This window comes from Dermacentor variabilis, chromosome 4 (genome assembly GCF_050947875.1).
Source record: "Dermacentor variabilis isolate Ectoservices chromosome 4, ASM5094787v1, whole genome shotgun sequence".
Classification (NCBI taxonomy): Eukaryota; Metazoa; Arthropoda; class Arachnida; order Ixodida; family Ixodidae; genus Dermacentor; species Dermacentor variabilis.
In genome coordinates this window covers 162,035,463-162,059,096 of record NC_134571.1, presented here as the reverse complement: position 1 = coordinate 162,059,096, position 23,634 = coordinate 162,035,463, and the positions used below count along the sequence as shown (strand labels likewise).

Here is a 23,634-nt window from a genome sequence, read left to right as displayed (position 1 = left end):
TTTTAGGAGGAAATCATTTTGGCCAGTTAAGTGTGAAACAAGACGTTCACACTCTTCTACCCTAAGTACGGTGTCTGGCAATGACAGCGATTTCTGCTCAATTGAAGGCAGCCTTTTATTAGTTTCAACAACGTGAAACTAATAAGCTTTCCCGGATAGACATAAGTTCATTTGAAGATGCCCTTTGATTATCTAGAATCGCTGCCAGTTGCTCAGGAACCGTAGGGCCAGGGTTTATTACAATACCTCCATTTAAAAGAAGAACAATAAAGCACAAAGAGTCAAAAAGCTCGCGACGCATTCACACAACACCCCTGGGCAAGGGACCACAACCAGCCCCAAGGAATCGCTCTTAAAGTCATGACTACTCGATTTTCTACTAACCTGCGCGAAAAAGACGAGCCAGGTTAGCCGCTTCTGCGTCCTTGGCTTGGTCCCTTAATTCCAGAAATCCATAATTTTGATAATTAAAGCTAGTAAAATCCAAGACGATTCAGTGAACAGTCAGGATAAGAGAACACACGAAAGAAACAACATGTTAATATATATATATATATATATATATATATATATATATATATATATATATATATATATATATATATATATGTGTGTGTGTGTGTGTGTGTGTGTGTGTGTGTGTGTGTGTGTGTGTGTGTGTGTGTGTGTGTGTGTGTGTGTGTGTGTGTAAATGAGGCAACAAGGGAAGCATGAAATGAATAATACAATTAACAATGAAATCGGTTTGCTTCAACAATGAATTTCTCTGTGGTGATGCATACATTACTGCGTGAGTGTCCAAGTACAGAAGCTCCGATAGACAGAAGCACCGGAAAGTTCAATGGCAGGCCGAGCTGCCACATTGTAATTTGGAATGTCTTTTTTTCTCAGGCAGGACCAATGGCGGCAGTCAATAAGTAATGACCAATTGTTTCCTGTATGTTGCATGAAATGACACACAGGGGAATTTGGCAAATCAGATCGGAGCATGTGTAATGCAGTGGTTAGTCTTGTTAATATCACATCTGTCTGTCTTGTTTCGCAAAATTTCTTGCTCCAAGGGAATTGTAAGTGGCACAGTTCCGTTGATGACAGCTTTGATTCTGATGTCGAAAGGGTATATCTACAAAACCTGGTTGACTTGATGAAACCTCAAAAAAGTGCCGTTGGAGTAAATAAAAACGCTTGGGTCGAAAGTCTGAGTTACCTTAACCTATACGTTTCTCTTAACATTATGTCTTAATACCACTTTAGAATTACTTATTATTTATTTTTGACTATGTAAAACTCACTACTAGACCACGCAGTATATTATTTTACTTTGTGAAAGGTTTTACTCATACCATCATTAGAATTTTTTGTACGGTAACACCACCACGCGCTTGACGCGACAGTAGTCATTGTTGAAGGGATCATCATCATCATTATCATCCAGGAGACTGCCAGCGCAGGGAGTGCTTTTGTGTTGCCACTTGTGACTGTTGCCTTGAATTTCGACGCCCGCGTCTTCAAAACAAGAGCCATGGCATCCGCAGTAGCCACTGATAGGTAGGTCCGTCATGGCCCCGCCGCCACGGCCACCGCCGCATGAATCACCGCACTTGGCCACGGTACCCGCAGGGGCGCCGCCCGTGGTCCCGGCGTACGTGCCTCCAGCGGAGGACTACGAGGACGACGAGGACGAGGTCGAGGAGGTCATGAAGCCCCACAGGGCCTCGGCTAAGGTTAGCGTTCTCTTATGGTACTTTCGACTGGTTTATGCCGCGTTCCTAATCTGTTAGTATACTCACGGACAACCTTCTGCGCCAGTGAAGGGGAAACTGCGAGGGCGGGGCTTCTGCACATGTGTTACCGCGCCAAGTTGTCTGCCACCGTTCGACAGTGCTTTTGGTTGCTTGGAACAGACGCTGAATCGACGCACCTTCACGTGCGACAGTTTCGCGTTTGCCCAGACGGGGAAGGGTAAAGCCGCGAAATAAGTAAACTTTTACATTCAGTGGTGTGTTTTATCTTATTTAACTGTTGCTAATAAGGTGCTTACATTTTCTCTTCCCCAGCTTAAACTAACGTGGATGAAAACACAGGACTCTTCTCAGAAGCGCTCTCACTTGTGCGCGCTTTGCCGCTGTAGCTTTCCCTTCATTTCCACAGAATGTTCTCCGCGAGTATAGTGATACGCAGGCATCTTCAAGTTAGAGACAAAGAGAACATGGCGGAGCTGAACTTTTAGCCACTCCCTGAGCAATCGGAGGAGACCTGTGACCGTAATTCCTTCGGACAGTGGTTGCGTTCGAAGGGGAGAGCGCCTCTGGGTGCTCTTAGAGACGATCTGAGTGAAGTAACGTAATGTGTTTCCAGCGCTCTATTTCTACCACCATAACTTAAATATCACCGCTAGAGCCCTATAGAACGCACAAAAAAGGCCAGTCGAATATTTTATTAATAAGTACTGTTTCCTATCCGCCGACTGCCGTGGCTAATGATATGTTCACCATCGAGATTGCCTGGCCTTTGGTCTAGCGGGCAAGCTCGGCGTAAGAGTTTTTTTTTTTTCATGAATGCCAGCCATGGGGTGCTATACAGAATTCCCGGGGCTTCACGCTGCCATGAGTTTGTTCGACGGCAGCCAGTGAACAAAGACAGCGTGTCAAAGCAACGCTCAATAAAGTGCCCAGATAAAGCCACGTTTGTCAACACGGAGCGACACACCGCGCTCGCCGCTTCCTTGTTTCAAACACAGAATACTGCGCAAGGTTACGCACCAAAACCGCGTATGGTTGTCGATGCAATAAACAGTTTTATAATACCGTTTGCAACGGAACCTAGACGCATTACGTACAGCGCCATCCACTCCAGTGTAGAGGACGTGAGCAGCCGGCTTTGCTTCACTGGGCGACACCTTGCGGCGGTTGCGGTGTCTGAGGTAGTGTGCTGAGGAGCATGCATGACCTACTAGACATCCAGATCTGCTTTGCAAGAGTGTGAATGCTGAAAAGTGCCCTTGTTTAACCGAACAGGCGTTCAGCCTCAGGGTACTTATGGCATCGCAATGGCAAACAATGACGCGTTTCGGCTGATAACACAGGCCCAGCAATTGCACAACAAACGACGCGTGCGGTCTGGCTGTTCCGAGATACGCGGTTACATGGAAAAATGATACTGCGAACAGTTGTGTGAGAAAGAAATTTCAGACGGTAATTTGCTTACACCGTGTTTTGCCTACCTTAGGCGGCTACTGCTACTACGTTCTTTTGTATTTTGGCTCTATCTCATTAAGAAAACACAGCGTGACCAGCAATTGCCGAACAAGAGAAAGCTTCAGCTTACAGTGAACGGTTCAACAGGGAGACTTGTTTGCGTCGTTGCCGGACTTTGAAAAGCCCTCTTGTTGAAACGTTCGCTCCTTCCGGAGGTTTTCCTATTTCGGCCAATGAGGACGACTTGAAATATCCATCTTTCTGTGGCCCCGTTGTGGCGTTTTGTAGCAAACAGCACTAAGGTCAATACCTATGTAAAACTATGTAAAACTACCTATGTAAAGCCAACGGTGACCGCGTGTTTCGATCAGCAGGGGGCCACGACGACTTATACTGTTTAGAGTAAGCACGAAATCACTGCAAAAAAACTACTTTTATTTATGCGAAATTCAGGAGCGCGCAATATCGTCTATATTCTAACAGAACATTCGTCCGCAAAGATTCCATTTCACACTTACGACCCTCGTGGGAACTGTGTCGTAGAGCTCATTCACGAGGTCTGGCAGCTATCGGAGATGGGGTACCGCTCCTCTTTATTTTTATTTTTTTATTTATTGAATACTGCGGACATGTGTCCAAGCAGGGAGGGCAACATATGGTACATGCAAAGAAAATCAGATTGACAAAACAAACACAACAATCAAAAACAAGAATAGGAAGTGGATTCAATTTATACAATTCCATTCGGTTACAGTTCGAGGAAAGAAATAAAACTTCTATGTGTTTGTTCTTGCAAAGTAAGGGATTAATGCATCATGTCTGCGGCGACGCGTAGTTATGGTCGACAGCTGCGATAAGTGTTAAGATGGGTCAAGGGGTAAATTGTTAGTGTGAAGTACTTTAAGGAATTCAAGTCTTTTTTTTCCTTCTAAGTTCGAGTGGTTGAAGGTTGTTAATTTATATAAGTTCTGTGGGGGAATCTTCATCTGGAAAATTTGTTAAATATAACTCTGACCGCTTCTCTCTGAATTCTCTCAAGACTATTGATATTAGTTTTTGTGTATGGATCCCAAACTATGCAAACATATTCCAGCTTAGGACTAAATAGGGAGATACCAAAGCTGGTCAGCGGTAGCTGTGGCTGCCCTGCCTTTCAGGCTAGGTTTAATTTCATTATTCCCTATACATTTCCTAGGCATTTAAATGAGGACTTGTCCCACGCCAGTTCAGCCTTGTCGCACCTAAGTTGTCCAGCATCTGCTGCACTGCCTTTGATGAGTGGATTGGTGCGTTGTCCTGATGAAGCCAGTAGAGTCCATCCGCGAAGGAGCCATCAAGGACGTGCGGAATGAGCACTTTTTTCAAAAGGTCCCTGTGAGTTGCAAAGGTCCGTCTAGCTAGAAATCAATGTAATGGTCCCAAACCTACGTGGCTGACCGCGCCCCACACGTGGACAGGGGTGCGCCCGCTTGAACGAGTACCCCAGACCCCGCCGCTCATCCCGCCTGCCCCGCTCATCGTGGCTGCACGAGATGTGCCACAGACACATGCATTAAACTCGTAGCTATTACGTACACATATTTGACAGGGCGAAACTTTGGTGAATCATGCATGGACAATGTTGAAAAAGAAACAAAGGGAAGTGGTTGAGGATAATCAAAACTTCGCCGAGTAAGGCAACTTCCGAGACCATGCGGTAAGAAAAGCAAGTGTTAGTTGCGATGTTGAAGTACAATCTTTATTACACGTCATAACTGCTTACAAGGATGAGAGCTTACACCGAAGACGTTTTCATTTACAGGCAGGGTTGTTCATGAAAGGAGTATGGAGCACCCACACATTGTTCACATTCAACGACAACGGTAGGAATATGTGACATAGCGGCAGTTGCGCGGACGCCGCACCCTTCTCTGCTGCTCCCAGCGTGTGCAGAGGCCTCACCCGTGAACAAAACCGCGTGCAAGTTGTCCGGGCACGAAGACTCCACTGCAGACGCAAATTGAAGACGCTTGTCGCGATGTCTTTCCTCCAGCATAGATTCCGGCTTCGCGAAGCCTTCCCTTGATTGTCGTCAGACTGATATTTTCGAGTCCAACATCTTCCCTAATTTCCTGGGCGCCGAGGAAGGGATCGGTACAGCTGCTGCAACGGTTAAACACTCCTCATCTTCTGGTGTCGCCGGCTGACGGCGGGCACGGGAAGCGCCACTAATTCGTCGTTCATTACAGGTGGTCTGAACTACCCTGCTAACTGTGCGCGTAGGGCACCGCGTAACTGCACATATCGCTCTTTGAGACATTGTGCGCCCGATAATAGCAATTGCACGTGGCTCTTCCGCTGTGAGACGCATAGCCATGGCGAAATATATAGAATTCTGCCAAAAGGTTTTATTTTATACTTTTATTTTGGACGGCATACGCGTGACCTTGTCATTTCATTGGTCGATTACATTATCTGGGGTGGTGAAGAGATGCATTTTTTTATCATACCAAGTGCCGTGACGAATAGCACGCGCTACAACTCACGCGCGTGGCTCTGTTGCGACCGGGCGTAGTAAGACCCTGCCCTCGGGTAAAGTGCACAGGCTGCAGAACTAAAGCGCTTGCCAACTTCATTTCTCGTTTAAAGCAACGTGCGCGGATCTGCATGCTTATCAGACCTCAGACCCCGCAACCGCCGCAAGGTGTCGCGCCCCGCACGCAGTGCAAATCCAGCTGTTCGCGCGCACTGCACTGGAGGGCACGGCGCTGCATGTATAAGGAACAGCATTGTCCTCACTGCGCAGGCTGCGAACGTTACTTGGTTTTTATGATTTACATGCGCTGTGAAAGCCTACATGTTTTGACGAGTTTAACGTTTGTAATGACCCGCCTTGGTTGCTTAGTGGCTGTGGTGTTGGGCTGGTAAGCACGAGGTCGCGACATTGAACCCCTGCCGCGGAGGCCACGTTTCGATGGGGGTGAAATGGGAAAACACCCGTGGTACTTAGATTTAGGTGCATGTTAAAGAACCCCACCTGTTCGAAAATTTTCCGGATTCCTCCACTACGGCGTGCTTCATAATCAGGTCATGCTTTTGGCACGTCAAACCCCATAATTCAATTTTAAATGTTTCTAATAGAGAGTTTTAGAATAGGGGCCGCAAACGTGTTGTGGCCTCAAAGAAATAGCGTCGAAGCCACTGCGCAAGTGCGAGACGACAACTGCGTTTGGGTTTTGCGTTGGGAACGCTATTTCACCGATTTAGCGAGAGCAAAAATAGCCGCTCCGAAAGCTTTGCGTCAGCAAACGTGGCGCCACCTATCGAAACGACGGCTCTAACCTAGTACTAAATTGGGTTAGATTCGGGGTAACGCGTGAAGTCGCAAGCTAGGAGAAGTGACTGCGGTTATCACTTTCTTTCAACTAACGTGTGTTATGAAGATTGATTCATTAAGCGCCGCTGATTCCGAATTCGATTGTGGATTTTATGGCTCGTAGGCCTAACACGGCTAAGCTCGGCTGGTGAAGGCACGTAAGGTTGTTTACTGAAAACTAAGCTCTACTAATTGTTTGCTGCTTACAGAATAACCTGTAAATTGTAATTAAACGCGAATACACGCAAGTCAAAATTACTATTCCCATAATAAAATGGTATATTTTATGTAATTCTTTCTGATAGCCTCTTCTAAAACTCTTCACTCTTGCGTGCCCCAACTCTAACACCCACAAAGCTCTTTGGGGCCACAAAATATAGGGGCCCCTATACTAAGACTCTCTAATGTTTACGCACGTAAAGAAATAGCGTTGTGGCACATGGGGGGGGGGGGGGGAAGCATCCATGGCTCCCGCTTCAGCGTGAATTCTCGTAATGGCTACGCTCTCGCTCTGGTTGATCGCCGGTAACTATTGATATGAGTTTTAGCTTCCTCTAAACTCACCGGAAACTTTAGTAGCGAGCGCATAGCGCATGCGCATCCGGCGATCCTGGAATCCGTATATATCTAACGAGACCGGTCCGCATAGCAACAGGGTGGTTGCTAATGTATTTCATTGGCTTGGATACGCATAGAAAGAGGCACCAGACAGAGCCCTGTTTCTGAGCTGTTCCATTAGCTTGCGTTCCCGTACCTTACACTAAAAGTCAGGAAAGGACGCGTACCGTAACGTCCCGCAGGGGCGCTTTCGTTTAACACACGTAATGTGAGAAACGCTATCCTAAATCCGTCTGTCATAGCAATATTGCAATACCATGACTTCCCGGCAATGCGCACGAGACGCAAGCCGCTTGCCACGCCTTTCACGGGTGCGTCATAGGCGCGTCTCCTGTTTCGGTCTTTGTCAGTTTATGCACCGTCGAATGCGAATCGTGCAGAAATGGCGCACTCTCACGCCAGCTGTTTGCTTTTATTTGGATAGCAATTATATGGACACTGCAGGCGCATTTCGGCCGACCTCTTCGCCGTGATGTTCTTATAATGTCCGAGGGCAATAACGTCAACGCGGGGAGCACGCCTTCTTTCGTCGCACTAGAAGCGACAGGAGGAGGGGAGGGAACGAGCAGGCGCTCTACTCCGGTGGCGGCTGTGTATGTCGCGGCCGCCCGGACCCCATTTTTAAAGTTATCAGCGATGAATACAGAGTCTAGGTGCATCGATGGCTGATCGCTCCGTGTGCACTCTGTGTTCGCCGCTTAGTTCGGTTTGAAGCGAGGGGCAACAGGATTGCCAATTCTCTCGTTGCTGCTACCGCCGCGCTTTATCACTCCAGCCTGCTGACAGCGAGTGCGCGCAGTCTTCGAGTGAGACGTGTTTACCTTTGCTTGTGTGCACGTGACACCATGCTTGTTGATTTAGTTAGCAAGCGAATGTTTACAAATTTATACGGCGGATAAGCATACTATTCATACTTCCGTATAGCTCTCTACTAATTTTCTATCGCTATCGGCGCTTCGCCTTTCGTCGAAATCGCGACTTTTCTTTCAAATGGGTTAAAAGATAAAAATGTACAAAGTTTACTTGAACAGATAGTCAACTCGGCGGAACTATAAACAAATAAAAGAAGCCACCAGCGGTTTGATCACGTGGCTCCGTTTCTTTCGGCCGCCTATGAGGCAAAGTCCAAGAGACAACTCACGAGGGAATCTACATAGGCCAATCAAACTGGAGGTGTCACAAGGGCTGGATTCTGTGTCTTGATACCATGAGCACCTTCACTTGAGGACGTCGCCAGGGGTCGCCCGGATCCCAAACGTTGCCACACTCGGCTCTTCCTGCATAGCAACCCTGGTCGCTTCGAAAGGTTGTAGCGGCCAGAAGGCCCCTACTGAAAACGAAGCTGCTGCCGCGTGCGGGAAGCGGCTGTTCATTTCGGCAACAATTACGATAGCCGAGATTACGCGTATGCGAGAGAATAGCGTACCACATTTTTTAGCTTGCCGCGGTCACAGAATACGACAGCGCTTGCATGTGCCGCAACTCCCTTCGTCCCAAACAAGCCTAACGTTTCTGGTGAGTGCGCTTCGCCGATAAACGAAGCAAAGCACATGCAAGCCGCAGTCTTAATGCCTACGCATTCTATGGTTACTTTCCGCGTAAATCTTGCCGTCCGTCCGTCCTTCTCTCTGTAACGCATGAGAAGATGCGCTCCGTAAGTATACATACGGTCCTATGGATATATACGGGGTGACCATTTCTATGTTGTTTGGAATTTTTAGTGAACCACCCGTTGCAAATAACATATTTTAAGAGGAAGCTTTAGCTCGGGTGTTTCCATATAAATCCGTGCAAAAGGAGAATTCGTTTTCCTAGGCAACCACTGCTCCAAATTTGACGAGGTTTGTTGCGTTTAAAAGAAAAACCTGAAATCTAGTGACTGCTGGTTTCGAATTTTGAATTAGGTTGTCAATTTTTTATTGAAGATTGGCGAAAATCGAAAATTATCGGAAAACGAAATTATGAAGTTTACAACCCTGTAACTCAGCGATCATAAATGGTATCACAATTCTCTGAACTGCATCTAATAGTAAATCTTAAGCGGACAAAGTTGATATGCTGCATATGAATGTAAAAATAAATTACTAATATGAAAATACTGCTTTTGCAGAGCACTTGTACACAACGTAACGAATTCACGGAAGCTATTGATTGACATATAGAATTTGTCCTCTTTGAATGGCCTAATGGATGCCGTTTACAGAAGCGTGATACCTGTTCTTGATGCAGAGCTATTAATTTGTAAACTTTGTGCTTCTATTTTTTTCAGACATTCAAAGTTTTGAAAATCTCTTTAAAAGAATTCTGGCCCTAAATCCAAATTCCGCTTCCAACAGTCACTAGAATTTAATTTTATCTCTCAAATCCAACACAATTCAATCAGGGGTTATCTTAGAAAAACGTTCTTGCGCTTTACATGTATTTGAACAGGCCGCGTCGGAGTTGCTAAAGCTTCCTCTTAAGTCCTTGACCTGGATTGTTCAGAGGCGTGGGCATTACTTGCACGGAAAAATCGAAATACATTTCCAAATTATATTTTTAAAGTACTAATTCACTTCCTATTTCATTACTTAAAACACATATTGCAATTCACGATTTGCAGCCGGTGAGTTGTCAGACCTATCCACTTCGAATGAATTTCTAGAATGGGACCAGTTTGGAGATATGCGCCATCAAACTCGCCGTAAAAATGCACTATTGGTGCAAGTACTTTTTAACGCGACAGCGTTAAGGAGCTCTTGTCGCAGAAAAGCCGGTGTCGTTGGCGTCGGCTGCGTTGGGCGTGAGCGAGAAACCGTGGAAGGCAATTCATAAATAAAAGCAACTTGCAAGATGGGCTGGGTGGGAATCGAACCAGGGTCTCCGGAGTGTGAGACGGAGATGCTACCACTCAGCTGTGAGTTCGAAGGTTCAAGCGGGACAAAAGCGCCTCTAGTGAATGCGGTGTTGCCTTAGAAACGAGCCGTAGAAAGTTTTACTGCGGTGTATATAGGTAATTATGAGCATTTAAATTACAGAAGTCGCAGTTAAACGAGTAGCGAAGTACGTTTCCGCTACATTCCTTCTGCGCTTGACACACACGAAGAGCCATCTTGCGGTAAACACAGAAGACCGCCTCCTCACGATGTACGGCGTTGCCCCGACGGGTGGCGCGCCACTCGCCCGCTTCTCCCCTTCGTCTCGTTTGAGCGCATTGCGGCCGTGCGGGGACCGGTGCGAGGATGCCCCAATAGCCTTGCGTTTAATAAGTTTTCTCGCTCTCTCCCCTTCTCGAAACTCGAACCCTCGTGTTTAGGCGACGCGGCTCCTCTTTCCGCTCACAGCTCGATTCCTAGGTGCAGCGTCCGATGCTGGACGCCTCAGACGTGGTCGCTTCGCCACAACGCGTCTGGTGGGAACGCGTCCCCTGCGATGTGTGCCGTGCTGCTGGCGAGGATTCGTGCGTCTGCGTGGTGCTCCCAAGCCAGATAGACGACGATCCCATCGAGGCGTCAGCCCCATGATCGCATCCGCCTTCATTGCGCGTCGTGGCCCGGCTCTCCGTGCCGATCACGACGTTTGGCTCGCGTAGATAGTTTCTCCCTCCGAGACACCGAGTTCTTTGGTTCGTTCCGCTTGGTCAGGCACACTTTTCGTTGCCGCGCCGAACGCTGCGTTGCTCGGCGCTCACCGCGTGACTGGTGGATGCAAAGTCCGATGCGGGGCGCCTCGTAAGTTGTGCTGTGGACTTAGAAGTGTTGCAGATGAAAACGATGCCTTTGTGTGACTCAAGAGCATGCCGAACGAATGAGTGGGCGATGCGAACGGGTTTCGATAACGCTATCGCGTTCCACTATTGAAGGCGAAGCTTAAGCGTTCTCCATATTTTTTTTGCCAGAACGCGCTTTAATGCAAAGAAGCACATAGGTAAATGGAACACCCGTGTATTTCGTCCCACAGTTTTGTAAATAATATGTCGAAACTGCAGTCATCCGGAAAATTCATTTCAAAGGGATGCGTCTTGCAAGCACCCTGGCTACAATTCATAAATTGCAATATTTGCCGTAAAGAAATTATCGTAGAAGTTAACTATACAATTTTTGTTAAGTAGTTGAATATCTATTTCGGTTTGTCGTACTAGTAATGTCCTCATCTTCGAATAATCCAGCTAAACCTTAGAAATATGCTATCTGGCACAATGGAATTTTAAAAATTCCGTAAAACTTATACAAAGTCACGCTGTATATGAGAATGCTTTGTGACTGTGTACTACTTCATGATTATGACTATACGTAATGAGTACTGAAGAGATATTAAGAGCAATTAACCTTTTCAGACACTGTGTACACAATTGTGTACAGCAAGATAGTTCATCAACATCATAAGCACTGATGAAAGTAATTATGTTTAAAATGTGTCGCATTCTCAATAAACAGCGTTCATCTGCCACTGTGATGCTGGCACTGCTCTCAGTGCAGAACTTAAAATATGAAAATATTCCAGTATTATCGACAGAAAAACAGTGTCACAGAGGTGGCCGCGGTATTTACAAATTGTGTACCGCAGTCATTAAAAATTCCCACAAATCTATCGCGATGGCTCAGTGAGTGGAGTTGAGGTGCTGAAAACGAGGCGGCTGCCTCAATAATGTGTGTATTTTTATGTTTACTTCGCGCAAGAGATAAACGCTCATGAAGTGAGCTGTCAATGGATGTCAAAATTTTAGCAAAAGCATTATCGTGCTCATTATTTTAGTCATTCAGCATTGTTATTGACGCGTTAAAGGTTTTCGGCGGCATGGCTGAAAACAGAGAGAATATTCAACCTGACGTAGGCGTGGTCACCTGTACATCGCTCAACATTGAGCAAGCTTACGGACATGGAATGGCAATACATTTCCTAAACAAGACAGTCTAGATTCAATTTAGCAACCATATGAGAGAAATATGAACATAGTTATAATAGCACAAGGTTAATCTGACCTAAAACAAACAGATAACAACAGAGCATTCGAAAGACTAAACAAGTGTGATAACTAAACGCATCGGCATATCGAGCCACCCTCCTAACGACCCCTCTAGAGCGTCTCTCGTAAAGCTGGTGTTGTTTCTGGACGCCAAACCCAATCTTAGAATCAAGAAAGAGAATGCAGCACGTACAACCAGTTGTAATCTATACATATACAGTGAAGCTTTGTATGAGTGCATAAAAAATCGAAGCACAAGTTTGTGTTTATTGAATGCCTGCGCAAAGTGACATGGAAGGCTTTATTCGGGAATTCTAGAGACGCTAATGCAATACCGCTGCCACGGATGCGTGGAGGCGAGCGTCATGTGGTGGTTGCGCAATGAACACAGCGGCTGTGATGTCGCGCGCCCCCTCCGCTGTGATTGGTTGGCCTGCTCGGATAGATGACAGCCATGCAGAACCCACGGTCACGAAAACTCGCCGACGTTCACAAATAAAAACTTCGCTTTATCGATCAAACGATTTAGGTCTCAGATAACATTATTCGCAGTGGTACTGGTAACGTTGGTCGCAGTCATCGCGTGCATTTTGCACGGCCAGCCACTGTGAGCAGCTGTGCCAGATGGGCCGGGTATCTTAAACGTACTGATGCCCAGCGTTTAGTTTGTGTTACGCTCATTTTGATGGCTCTAAATACTGATGAAATCGCGGTAAAGAAAACGCAGCAATAATTCTGGTGTTCTTGGTACGCTGGAGCGAGAATTAGGCTGTGGATAGTTAGCAAATCAATAATTTATTTGCTAAGCTCACCTGCCAGTCGACGCTGGTTTTTGTTTCGCTGGGGCCCTTTGTACGCACATTTAGTATATGTTTACGCAATTAGTGTTTTATATTTTGTCTATGGCAACAAATGCACGAGAACAAGTTCCTCTAATCTTCCTTGATTGCTAACGCCGTTCGAGCTCTTTGAGGTTAACTTACTGCGCTTAGCAGTTACGAACTATAAAAATCAGGCCTTTCATGTAAAACCACGCTCCGATTTCTCGCTAACAAGTTTTTTTTCATGTCACTAGTTCGATTCGAGCAAAGAACTCCACACCTATCATTGCTGCGGCTTACTACTGCAGTACAACAGCATAGAGTCGCCCGTAAAGAAAAGAAAAAAATGTTTCTGTAACCTTACGACGTTACTAACCTAGGGCTGTATAACGTAAAACTATTGCAATATGTTTTTATTCCAATCTCCTGACGTCAAATTTGCGTAACCGCCGACGCAAGCATCGGGTAGTCACCCGGAGAGTTGTCTGAACAGACCAATCAAATGCTCCCCTTGTTCATAAGAGGTCACTTTTGTTTGTTTGAAAAACGAATAACATTGCCTGCAGTGAGCGGCTTGTCTTATCTAATTGGCTCACAAGAGACGAGGAGCATGCTCAAGTGGAGAAGGATTCGATGGGGTCGAGCCACTGCACTGAATATCGATAACCAGATGAAGAGGGTGGTGCCGGCGCCTGCGATTGGTCCGTTTTCTTTTACTTATCTTGCGGTGGCTCGTCCACAATCGCGGCGGCATGCAACGGAAGCTTAAAAATGACGCTAAAACGGATCCTCAGCAAAGAAGACTTGGCAGAACGAGGTCGTAAACGTGCCAAAATTTCTGGAAAACGTTACAAGGCCACGCAAAAAGCTTTATTACACGCAAATACACCCATGTTCTCCGGCTGGAGCGAGTAGCCAGTGCCGGAGCGATCGGCGGCATCCATCTTTTATTCCTTTCGAGACGGCGCAGCCTGCGGCTATTCAGTAGAAAATTCAGTTTTGTTCCACATATTAATGCATCTTCAACGCGTACGCGTCACTTTGACGTGGTAAGTTTCTTCTGTTCTGTGACGTCGCGTGAGAGGCAGGTGAAGTGGCTGCAGCCCGAAAACTTTTGACCAATAGCTGATGGCTTATGGCAAAAAGGCGTCGAATCAGAAATAACTATATTTTTTTTTGCTTGGTCAAATAATGCATAATCATTGTGTGCCCGTCATATCAGATGGGGAGCTATCGCGGTTTTCGTGACGTTGACTGACAGGCAGGTAAAGTGGGAGTGGTTCAAAAACCTTTTTGACCAATCGCGGTAGGCTGATTGCAGAGTTGCAATAGAAAAGTTTGGAATAGCTCTACGTTATAGCGCCCCTAATGTTCACAAAATGGTCTTTGTGGGTCCCAGTGACGATAGAACCAGCTAATATGACATTTGTTTTCTGAAGGTATGTTTAGAAAATAGTTTTTTTTTCTAAGCTCCTTTCCTGAGGGTTTCTTAGTGTCTTTCGGCAATGTAATTATCCTTGGTTGTTTTTATATTGGTCTTTATAAAAGTATTTCCTCAGTTTATGGAGCTTAGCTTAAGTGAACACTTCTGGCTCTAATTTTAGCATTTTTCTTCGCCTTTTAACTTTACGCTTGACATGTATTTATGGCAGCACATCAAACGTATAGCAAGTCAGCCTAGTTAGCGATACTAGATTCGTCGTTCCTACCGATCTCACCGTCTTCGTTCTCTTCGCAATAATCTTTCCGCAAGGTAAAAAAAAATAGAGTGGCAGAAACTCTAATGGAACATTAATGCATTTCACGGCGCAATGATCTCCATAAAGTTTCTAGCCAACGGCTATGCTTCGAATACTGGCCTAATCAATATATAGCGACATATATGTTCTTTATTACTGTATTGACACCATACTGTACAAACACTGGTGTGTGCCAATGGTTTTAAGGTTGGTCACACCGAAAAAAGTGCTTGTGGCTGGAATTTCTTACTTTTGTTGATAGGAGGTGGTAGTTCCAGAAGCATGCTGCATGCGTATGTTCATACACAAGAGACTCGCACTTGCCAGACCGCGCTTGTCTATTACTTTGCTTCTATCCTGTGTGGGCGCAGAAATTCAGCAACCACATTATGCACTTACTTTCTCTACTAATACCTTCACACTGGGATGCGATTGCACGTCACTGCTGAGAAAATGCACCACGAAACCTCGTAGTGCCCAGTTCGTTTCTCCACGGGGCTATGGGTATAATTCCTAGGAAACGTGTGACGGGACGCATTTGAGAAGCTCTGCGTTCACGGTGTTTCACACTGGCTTCAATCCACGTTGTTTTTCTTTGAAAGTGGACCTCGCCTCCAGGGCACAATCCCACACCTCGCAGAGCCCTTCTATCCTTCGCAAGTTTTTTGGCAGATGACCTCTTCGGCGACTGTGTAGGGCTCACGAGACCATTCTAGTAAACCTTTCTAACCAATCTTGGAGTTCTCACCGAAGAAGTGAGCGCATTAAAAAGAGCAAGCACGTGAATACTTTGATGCTATTTTTGCCCTTGATTAGGCAAGCATTTAACCCTAGAAATGACGCAGCCAAGCGCCAGAGTGCCTTAACTTTAGTGCTTTTTTCTACGAGCCGCGCGCCGAATTCACAAAGCGTTTTTTCGTAAGTGCTGTTTGCCATTGGCCAACTGCCTACCTTAATCTTATGCCCCGCATCAGGATTGGCTGAATCTTCTTCTTACGAAAAATTCTACCCTAAGTTGTTTTTGTGAGTAGGCACAGCTTCAGTTTCAATAACGAGGAAATGGACGAGTCGTGATGTCACGATACAGTGTCTGGCTCTGATCATGTGATCCCTGTGGCTGCCGCATGCGAGCGCCACCAAAGTAAACCCGCGAAACGCTCGCATATTTTTGTATGAGAAACACCGCACATAGCGTAATTGCTGTATGACGTCAGCAAACATTCCTCTCGTGAATCATGACTCCGGGTGTAGTATTTCTTGACAATTTAATTATCAAATTACGATAACTTATGTTTCCGAATCCTCATACATGCTAAGTGCGTTGCTTTTGCGTGGTACAGATCTGTGGCAGAGTTTTACAACTTCTAAAATACCGGTCAGCACTACTTGGTTGGCCTATAGTGCCGGAATATTCTTTGATGGCTTTGATCATGGCATCATGGCTCACTGCGTCGGAAAGCTTTTTGAAGTGAACATGCCTAAGCAACGACCTGTAGCAAATGAACATAATGATGCTGGCCAGCGTCTCAATAACCCTCCTGATATAGCTAAGGCATTCAACAAGTTTTTTTTCAACGGTGACTTCAAACCAACCGACTCATATTTCGCGCTATGCTCGCTGCTCCCAATCATTTTATTTACGACCTACATCACCGGAGGAGGTTTTTCGTGTTTTATGTGGTCTAAAATGCACTGGCCCAGGGTTAGGCCTCATTCACCCATCTAAAATTAAACTAGTCGCCCATGAGCTATCGCGTGTTCTTGCTACCCTTATAAATATTATGTCTGCCAGAAATATTTTTCCCTCCGTACTAAAACAAAGAAAAGTTGTGTCTGTTTTTTAAAAAAGGAGATCCAAGCGTATTAGGTAACTATTGCCCGATAACGGTCCTACCCTTTTTCAGTAAACTAATCAAGAAACTTTTTGCTGACCGCCTCCATGAAGTACCTTGAAAAAGTCAACCTTTTGGCAGCGCATCAATTCGGTTTCCACGTAATTTTTCCACGGAACTTGCTCTAATAGAATTCGCCGACAGCATTAAAAACTTCATTGACAACGTGTGCTGGGCCGCAGCGTTACTTATTGATTTCACTAAGGCATTTGATACAATTAACCACACTATACTTTTTTCTAAGTTGCAGTCACTGGGTATCACTGGACCTGCTCTAACCCTTTTACAGAGTTATTTACATGACCGTACCCAGGTTGTCCAATTCGCTGTTGCCATATCGCAGCAAATAACTACTAATGAAGGTGGTCTGCAAGGATCCATTTTAGGCCCTCTTCTTTTTCTTTTGTATATTATAGACTTCCCTAATTGCCTTAACAATTCAGAAAGCATACATTATGCTGATGATACAACTATATTTGCTGGAGATAAATACCTTAATTTAACAATGCGACTAAAGAAAGACCTCACAAAAATCGCGTATTGGTGTCTTGACAATGCGCTGCAAATAAACGCCACAGCGACATGCTTCATAATTTGCCATACTCATCTTAAGCAAACCTCTTTAGTTCCGAGTCTTAATCTAGATAACCGCATAATTTATCCATGTGACGCCACCACATTTCTTGGCGTCGTTCTTAAGTCGCATTTGAAATTTAACAAACATACCAGATTCCTTGTTAAAAAGTTGGTTTTGGCTTTCGTGTATTAATCAAATCTCGACATCTTTCAGCAGCACATCTTACGGTCACTGTATTACGCATTCATACATAGTCACCTGATATATTGCCTCACTTCATGGGGAAACATGTATGAAACACATATGTCATGCCATCATCACTTACAAAACCAACAGTACGCCTGATTACATTTAGTCCTTAACTCGCAGCTGCCCTCCCACTTTACCAAAATCTAAAAATCATTCCCCTCACTTACTCGTTACAGCTAAAACTTGGTCTTTTAGTTTATCGCATCCGAAATCAAGGTAATGTCATTAATAATATTTCTCCCCCCCCCCAACTACTCAACCGTAATAATACAAGATTATCGGAGCAAAATAATATTTATTACCTAAAGTACGCACAAATGACGGCAAGCAGACAGCGCTCTTTCCGGGAATAATGTTTTGGAATTCATTGGCCATGGACATAAAGTGCATCCATTCAGAACACTCATTTCATATAGCATTGAAAATTCACTTATGGTCAAGAGCCTGTTAGTATATATACCCTTTATTGACAATGAACCGGGCTTTGTTTTTTACACTTTACATTATGTGTAACCATCTAGTACTTAATTCGTTTTATTTATAGTTCTCTGTATAATGCTGTTCAAATGAAGTTATCTATTCTCGTTATTTAATTTATATTTTCTAATACTGTTTCACTGATCTGCAACGCCACTGCTTGTCTGTATTTGATAATTTTTTTGTAATTAGCACAGGAGGTCCCCTTGTCAGTTTAAGCTCTGGGATCTCCTTCTGTACTGATATTTACCATATACTTTCCTCTATTCAATTTTTTTCAATAAAACCTTCAAACCTTCTAGAACACCCAGCCCGTCCACCTTGCTTCTTTGTGGTCTGTTGGTGGTTTCTCCTAGGAGATAGAGCCTATCAGATGTACGGAGACCGCGCAGAAGAGCGGTCTCAAAACAGATACCACATCATGGTGTCTAATTTATAAAATAGGGACATATATGAACTTCTATAAACATTATTTTCAGTGCCCCTTTGTCCGAGACATCACCCTTGTTCTAATCTCCAATTTATCATCGATCAACTCCAAAGACAGCACGATAAATGACGAGATAATCAGGCAGCGGTGATCTATAACAGGACTTTACACAGCGTCAATATTAGTGATATGGGCAGACGTCTTCAGGCCTCTCTGAAGTCCTTCCGCCATATAGGACCTCTGTCAATACCACATTCTTCTATTCATGGGAGACTCTGGCCTTCATCAAAGCTGCTGTTAACGTTTCTGCTTGTCTCATAGTGTTAACCTTATGTTTTTTTGTTGTGTGAAATCTTTTCTACGTCTTGGGCCTGAACATGACATCGGTAGCGCGGACGGCCGTCCGTATCGCCTCGGCGACTCCGCCTATACTTAGCAAAGCATAGAGACGGTTAGCTACAGAAGCAGTCGAGGTTTCCTAACGCCGTTCAGGTTATGCCACCCTTTAACGCAGTGCTCCCGACATTTGGACCACGGATCTTTCTTGTGAGTTGGGTAGCTAGCTAAGAACGAGGCGTTGATGACTGCTTTGTATGCCATCAGTAGAACTGGGTCTGTGCAATTCATCATAAAGATTTTCTTCTCGTGGAAAATAGGTTAGCCTGGCCGAAGTGAACAAAACCATCAGATGTAGTTCGCGCTTGAGTCATGTTGTCGATTTTCGTAGTCTTTTGCCGTATTTTCAACTCGACCGACTAGCGCAACTTAACACCTTATTTATTTTAACATTTTTTTTACAGCTGCAGTATGTGCCACTTTGTGACCACTTCAAGAAGGATACCAAAACAATAAATATTTACACCCAATGCAGAAAAAACGTACCTAATAACCCTGAATTTCGCGTAGGCTGCTGCCGACTGTCACTGCATTGACACGAAACAAACGCACCATCATTATCGCATCTGAAATAAATTCTACGCCTCTAACTGCATCAAACAACATATTATTTTCCTAGAGTTTAAGTTTTGCCAGCGGACATGATTACTTGTGTGGTATAGATGGTGTGGCCTCAAGTTTCTTGTACTGGAGCTGCACTTTTCGAAAGTATCTTTTCTAGATTTTAGTTCATGCTCGCTTGTTCTTTCCACCTGTCGTATTTCCTTGCACTTTCAAACATGCATAACAGAGGTACAGTGTCCTATTACCGCATCCGTGAAGTATAGGGCATGAAGATGAGGCCACGTGTTCTTTCTTTTAACCGTCCGTCGACTGCCTCATTTCAATCATCTCTGATAGAAAAGCAGTCGTAGATGAAATCACTTCAGCCCATGAAAAGGCGAGATGGGCGCAAAAATTTTGTGCACTGTCCAAGCATTCCAGTATAGTCCTGTTGCAGTCCCATTGCCCGTAGAGTTTTTTTTGCTATTACTAGATGACTCTGAAAACAGTGTCTACAGAAGCTGCTAGTAAGGCAATACAGTAAACCTGGGAATGATTGGTATTGCCTTCATTTTTAGGGCTTCCGATGGTTTTGTCGCTTTGCAAATTCACTGTTTTAGACAAATAATCGAGCTATACACTCAACAGTGCACAATGATCATGCGCAGGCACTGAAACATGTTGCCTTCTTGCGTTTAAAAATATGTAATTTGTCGAACCTATACAAACCGTAATAAATAACGCCACAAGAACTTCCGAAGACACAAGCACCAAAGGTGCACAAATCCGTGTACTCCGGTTCATTCCTGGTACAGCTGAATAATTGCAGATGCAACTGCAGAAGCCAAAGCACCATCAACGAATTATTTATAGGAAACTGAAGTTATGCCGTAAGCGTCTGGTGTCTTGAACGACAGAGAAACCCCACGCGGTACGCGCTTGATACACGTGAAGAACGTGTCAAAACGCTGCATAAACGCCGTCAAGACCCATCATTGCTGCCGATATGCCGGTCTTGAGGACTCCGCTTTTTCTTTTTTTCCGGCAGGGATTCCGCCTGGGCATTATCCTCGCCGTGGCACTGGTCGTGACCCTACTGTCCGCGGCGGTAAGCTTCTACTTTTTCGGCCAGGGCAAGAAATCGGTGGCGCAGACTGCCCCCTTGCGCCACTCGGAGACACCGGCGCCGCCAGCGCCCCCAGCGGTGCACTAAACGAACGCGACGCAGCAGACGGCTGGGCCCGACGCGCTCACCCTGGACGTCGACGCGGAATCGAGCGTCGAGCCGTCGTCGTCCACGGACACCGCGTGACGCGTCGGCTGTGGCCCGACGCCAGGGGCATCAGCCCTTTCGTTATTTTAACGCGATAGCGTTAAGGAGCTCGTGTCGCAGAAAAGCCGGTGTCGTCGGCGTCGGCGTCGGTGTCGGCGTCGGCGTCGGCGGCGTTGGCCGTGAGCGATAAATCACGGCAGGCACTTCATAAATAAAAAGCAACTTCCAAGATGGGCTGGGTGGGAATCGAACCAGGGTCTCCGGAGTGTGAGACGGAGACGTTACCACTGAGCCACGAGTTCGATGCTTCAAAGCGGTACAAAAGCGCCTCTAGTGAACGCGGTGTTACCTTAGAAACGAGCTGTTTCTAAGGCTCAGGCGTGCGTCGCTTGCTGAGGCGCACATTTCGTTGTCGCGCCGAACGCTGCGTTGCTCGACGCTCACCGCGTCCGATGCGGGGCGCGTAGTCGCTGCGCCGTAGCCCAATACCCCTTGGCGGGTCGACGGGAACGCTGTCGCGTTCCACTCTTGAAGGCGAAGCTTAAGCGTCCTCCAATTTTTTCTTTCGATTCTGTCTGCTCGACTGAAGGGATATTAGTAATAAATGACAGCGGTGTTGAAACACGCGTCTTGCGCGCTCAAGATAAAATGCTCGCAGCGTATCGTTTGAAACTTCTGTCACGGCGCACAATTTACAATTTCACAGCACGTTTCGCTTGCTTATCTTTCTCGATTTCTTGGTGTATTATGGCAGACTCGACAGGTTCTTACCCACGCACCCATTGGGCTTGCAGCGATGCGAAGTCCTCTCGTCATTGGGAACTCATTTAATACCCTATCATAGCGCAGAGCGTACAGATTGCATGTTTAAGGCAGTGCTTTCCTGAAATGTTATTGCTCTGGATTGTTGTATTTCCATAGTATTCTCAAATATATCGGATTGCCTTATGATGTCCCTGTAGTGTGCGTTTTTATTTATTCACGAGCCCTGTGATTTTATTACTAAACGTTCATTACATGTAAACTTTTTCATGCAGGTTTTGTTGCATTAGTTACATTTGGATGTAACTTAGTTATAAGATTGTAGCACGCCATAGTGCTTATTTGTCACAGACTTCCACAATCTCCTTGTTCGTGCGCCGCCTCCTCATCACTCCGACCCATCCCCCACCCTTCGCATTGCAAGGACTCGTCGGGCTTTGGGTACTTAAATGTAAATACATACACGGGATACAGAGCACATGCGTTGGTCGGCAGAATAAGCTGAACTCCACTCGGACTTACTCGAGAAATATATTTTTTTGCTTTTGGACCTCGAGGATTCGGGCTCACCAATGTTCTAGTCAGCAAGGCTCATTAGGAATTATACTCACCAAAATTCTACTTAGCCTGCGTCACTTGGACTCAGACTCACTAAAATTTTAGTCAGCCTTGCTTATTCTAACTTAGACACCAGAATAATGCTCATCCGGGCTCATCCGGACTCAGACTCACCAACATTCTGCTCAGCCTGGGTCACTGACACTCATCGAAATTCCACTCAGCTAGACTTGCTCAGATTCAGACTCATGGGTTGCAACAAGTCTGAGTAATTCAGAGTAAGTGCGAGTGAGTCGACTCACGACTGAGTTATCCGGCCTGTGGGTATACCACACGCTTAAACACAAGTTAGGGTAGGGCGACTATTCGTAGTTTCCAGCGCTAATGAGATATTGAGCCCCAACTGTTTTTATTCGTATTCTAGAAGGAACTATTCGGCATTTTCGGGTAATCAAGATGACCCAATATTTCTTTACAGCCCAATGAGACATAAGTCTGGTTACTGCTCTTCGTCCGCTAAACAATGTATCGCGAATTATCCAAAGTGAAACAAAGGCAAAATTTTTTCAAGCATTGTACAAGTACAATGAGTAATTCGATATTTCTATGCAGTTTTATGGCGGAAGCCACCATGACAACACACGATTTTTGCCTGTAGCCTATCATGTAGTGTTTTTGGCAATCTAGTCATGTAGCTTTCTTTCTTTCTACGCTACAACTGTAGTGACGTTTTCCTTGAAAGGGCCCTTTTCTTACATGAGTCCACGGCGTGCAAGTACTTCAGCAGCACTTCTTTTTCCTTCTCTATAACTCGCGATATTTCTTCAGCCGCTTATTGTCTGGAGTTTTCGGAAAGCTAGTAGACTTTCAATCTTACAAAGCTTTTTTGCAACCAGGCTTTAACGATAAGGAGCTATTCGTGTAACTTTTTTCATGACAATCATTCATTTCGTGTTTACTCTTTCTTTTTTACTTGTTTTTCTCATCGCGCTGTCGTGTCAAACAACACAAAATTATGGGAAGAGCCTTAACCGCAAATAACCAAGCTACACAGCCAGAAATTAAAAAGCATTACCCACGAGCGAGGTATCGTGTTAGCCCTACATTCATAGTGTATCCCATATACCGAAGGGAGCCGCTAGCAAGGACAATGATTAGGTAGCTTTTTTTTCTGCCATTAAAAAGGTAATTACAATGTGTAGGCAGGTGAACTGGGACAAAATCGAAAATATCATTAACAAATCATTCTGGCCAGAATATAGGCGCTAGTTCGTTGAACACGAAAAAAAGATGTGGTGTATGTTATCTGTAAGCTTATGTTAATAATAAATATTTTGGAATATTCAATCGAATGTTACGCTTCTCTTTATTCGCTTCAGCTTGCATTTCACTACTGTAGTACAAGTTTCCGAAGTGTTCGAACGGAACGAACATACGTTTTCTCCCGCCTATAAGCCGCGCCCTCAATTACACCACCTTGAAAAGGAAAGAAAAAAGAAAATCGGTCAGTATAATAGACAAAAATAACTGCGTTACAACGACCAGTGCACTTATCTACCCTGGGTTTGCAACGAAATGCATTGGTCTTCACGTAATTTTTATTTTTATTGCATAAAAAAGGCACTTCTGTAAAAAAAAAAGATAAGTGGAACAACAGTGACTTTTTTACCTCAACTTTGACAACTGGCGCTAGATTTAAGATTAATTCCAAGTAGACGCACCTCGCGAATTCACTGACTTCAGTTGGTGTATTGCAATATGTATACTAAAGTAATCGATTGAAAGGTTGATCAGTAAAATTT

At 45.0% G+C, this 23,634-nt stretch overlaps 1 protein-coding gene across 1 annotated transcript; it reads left to right on the top strand.

Annotated features, from left to right (window-relative positions):
* The first annotated feature begins 1,555 nt into the window (after nt 1–1,555).
* On the top strand, nt 1,556–20,594 carry LOC142578029 (uncharacterized). The gene is made up of 2 exons (XM_075687453.1): nt 1,556–1,724; nt 20,288–20,594. The coding sequence occupies exons 1-2, from the start codon at nt 1,560–1,562 to the stop codon at nt 20,450–20,452; spliced, it is 330 nt and encodes a 109-aa protein (XP_075543568.1). The 5' UTR covers nt 1,556–1,559; the 3' UTR covers nt 20,453–20,594.
* Nucleotides 20,595–23,634: the final 3,040 nt, after the last annotated feature.

What these genes read in the sequence shown, in the direction of transcription:
- LOC142578029 (XM_075687453.1), top strand. Translation starts at nt 1,560, where the DNA reads ATGGCCCCGCCGCCACGGCCACCGCCGCATGAATCACCGCACTTGGCC. An exon ending in CCCACAGGGCCTCGGCTAAG is followed by an intron (nt 1,725 to 20,287) that starts GTTAGCGTTCTC and finishes TTTTTCCGGCAG; the next exon opens with GGATTCCGCCTGGGCATTAT.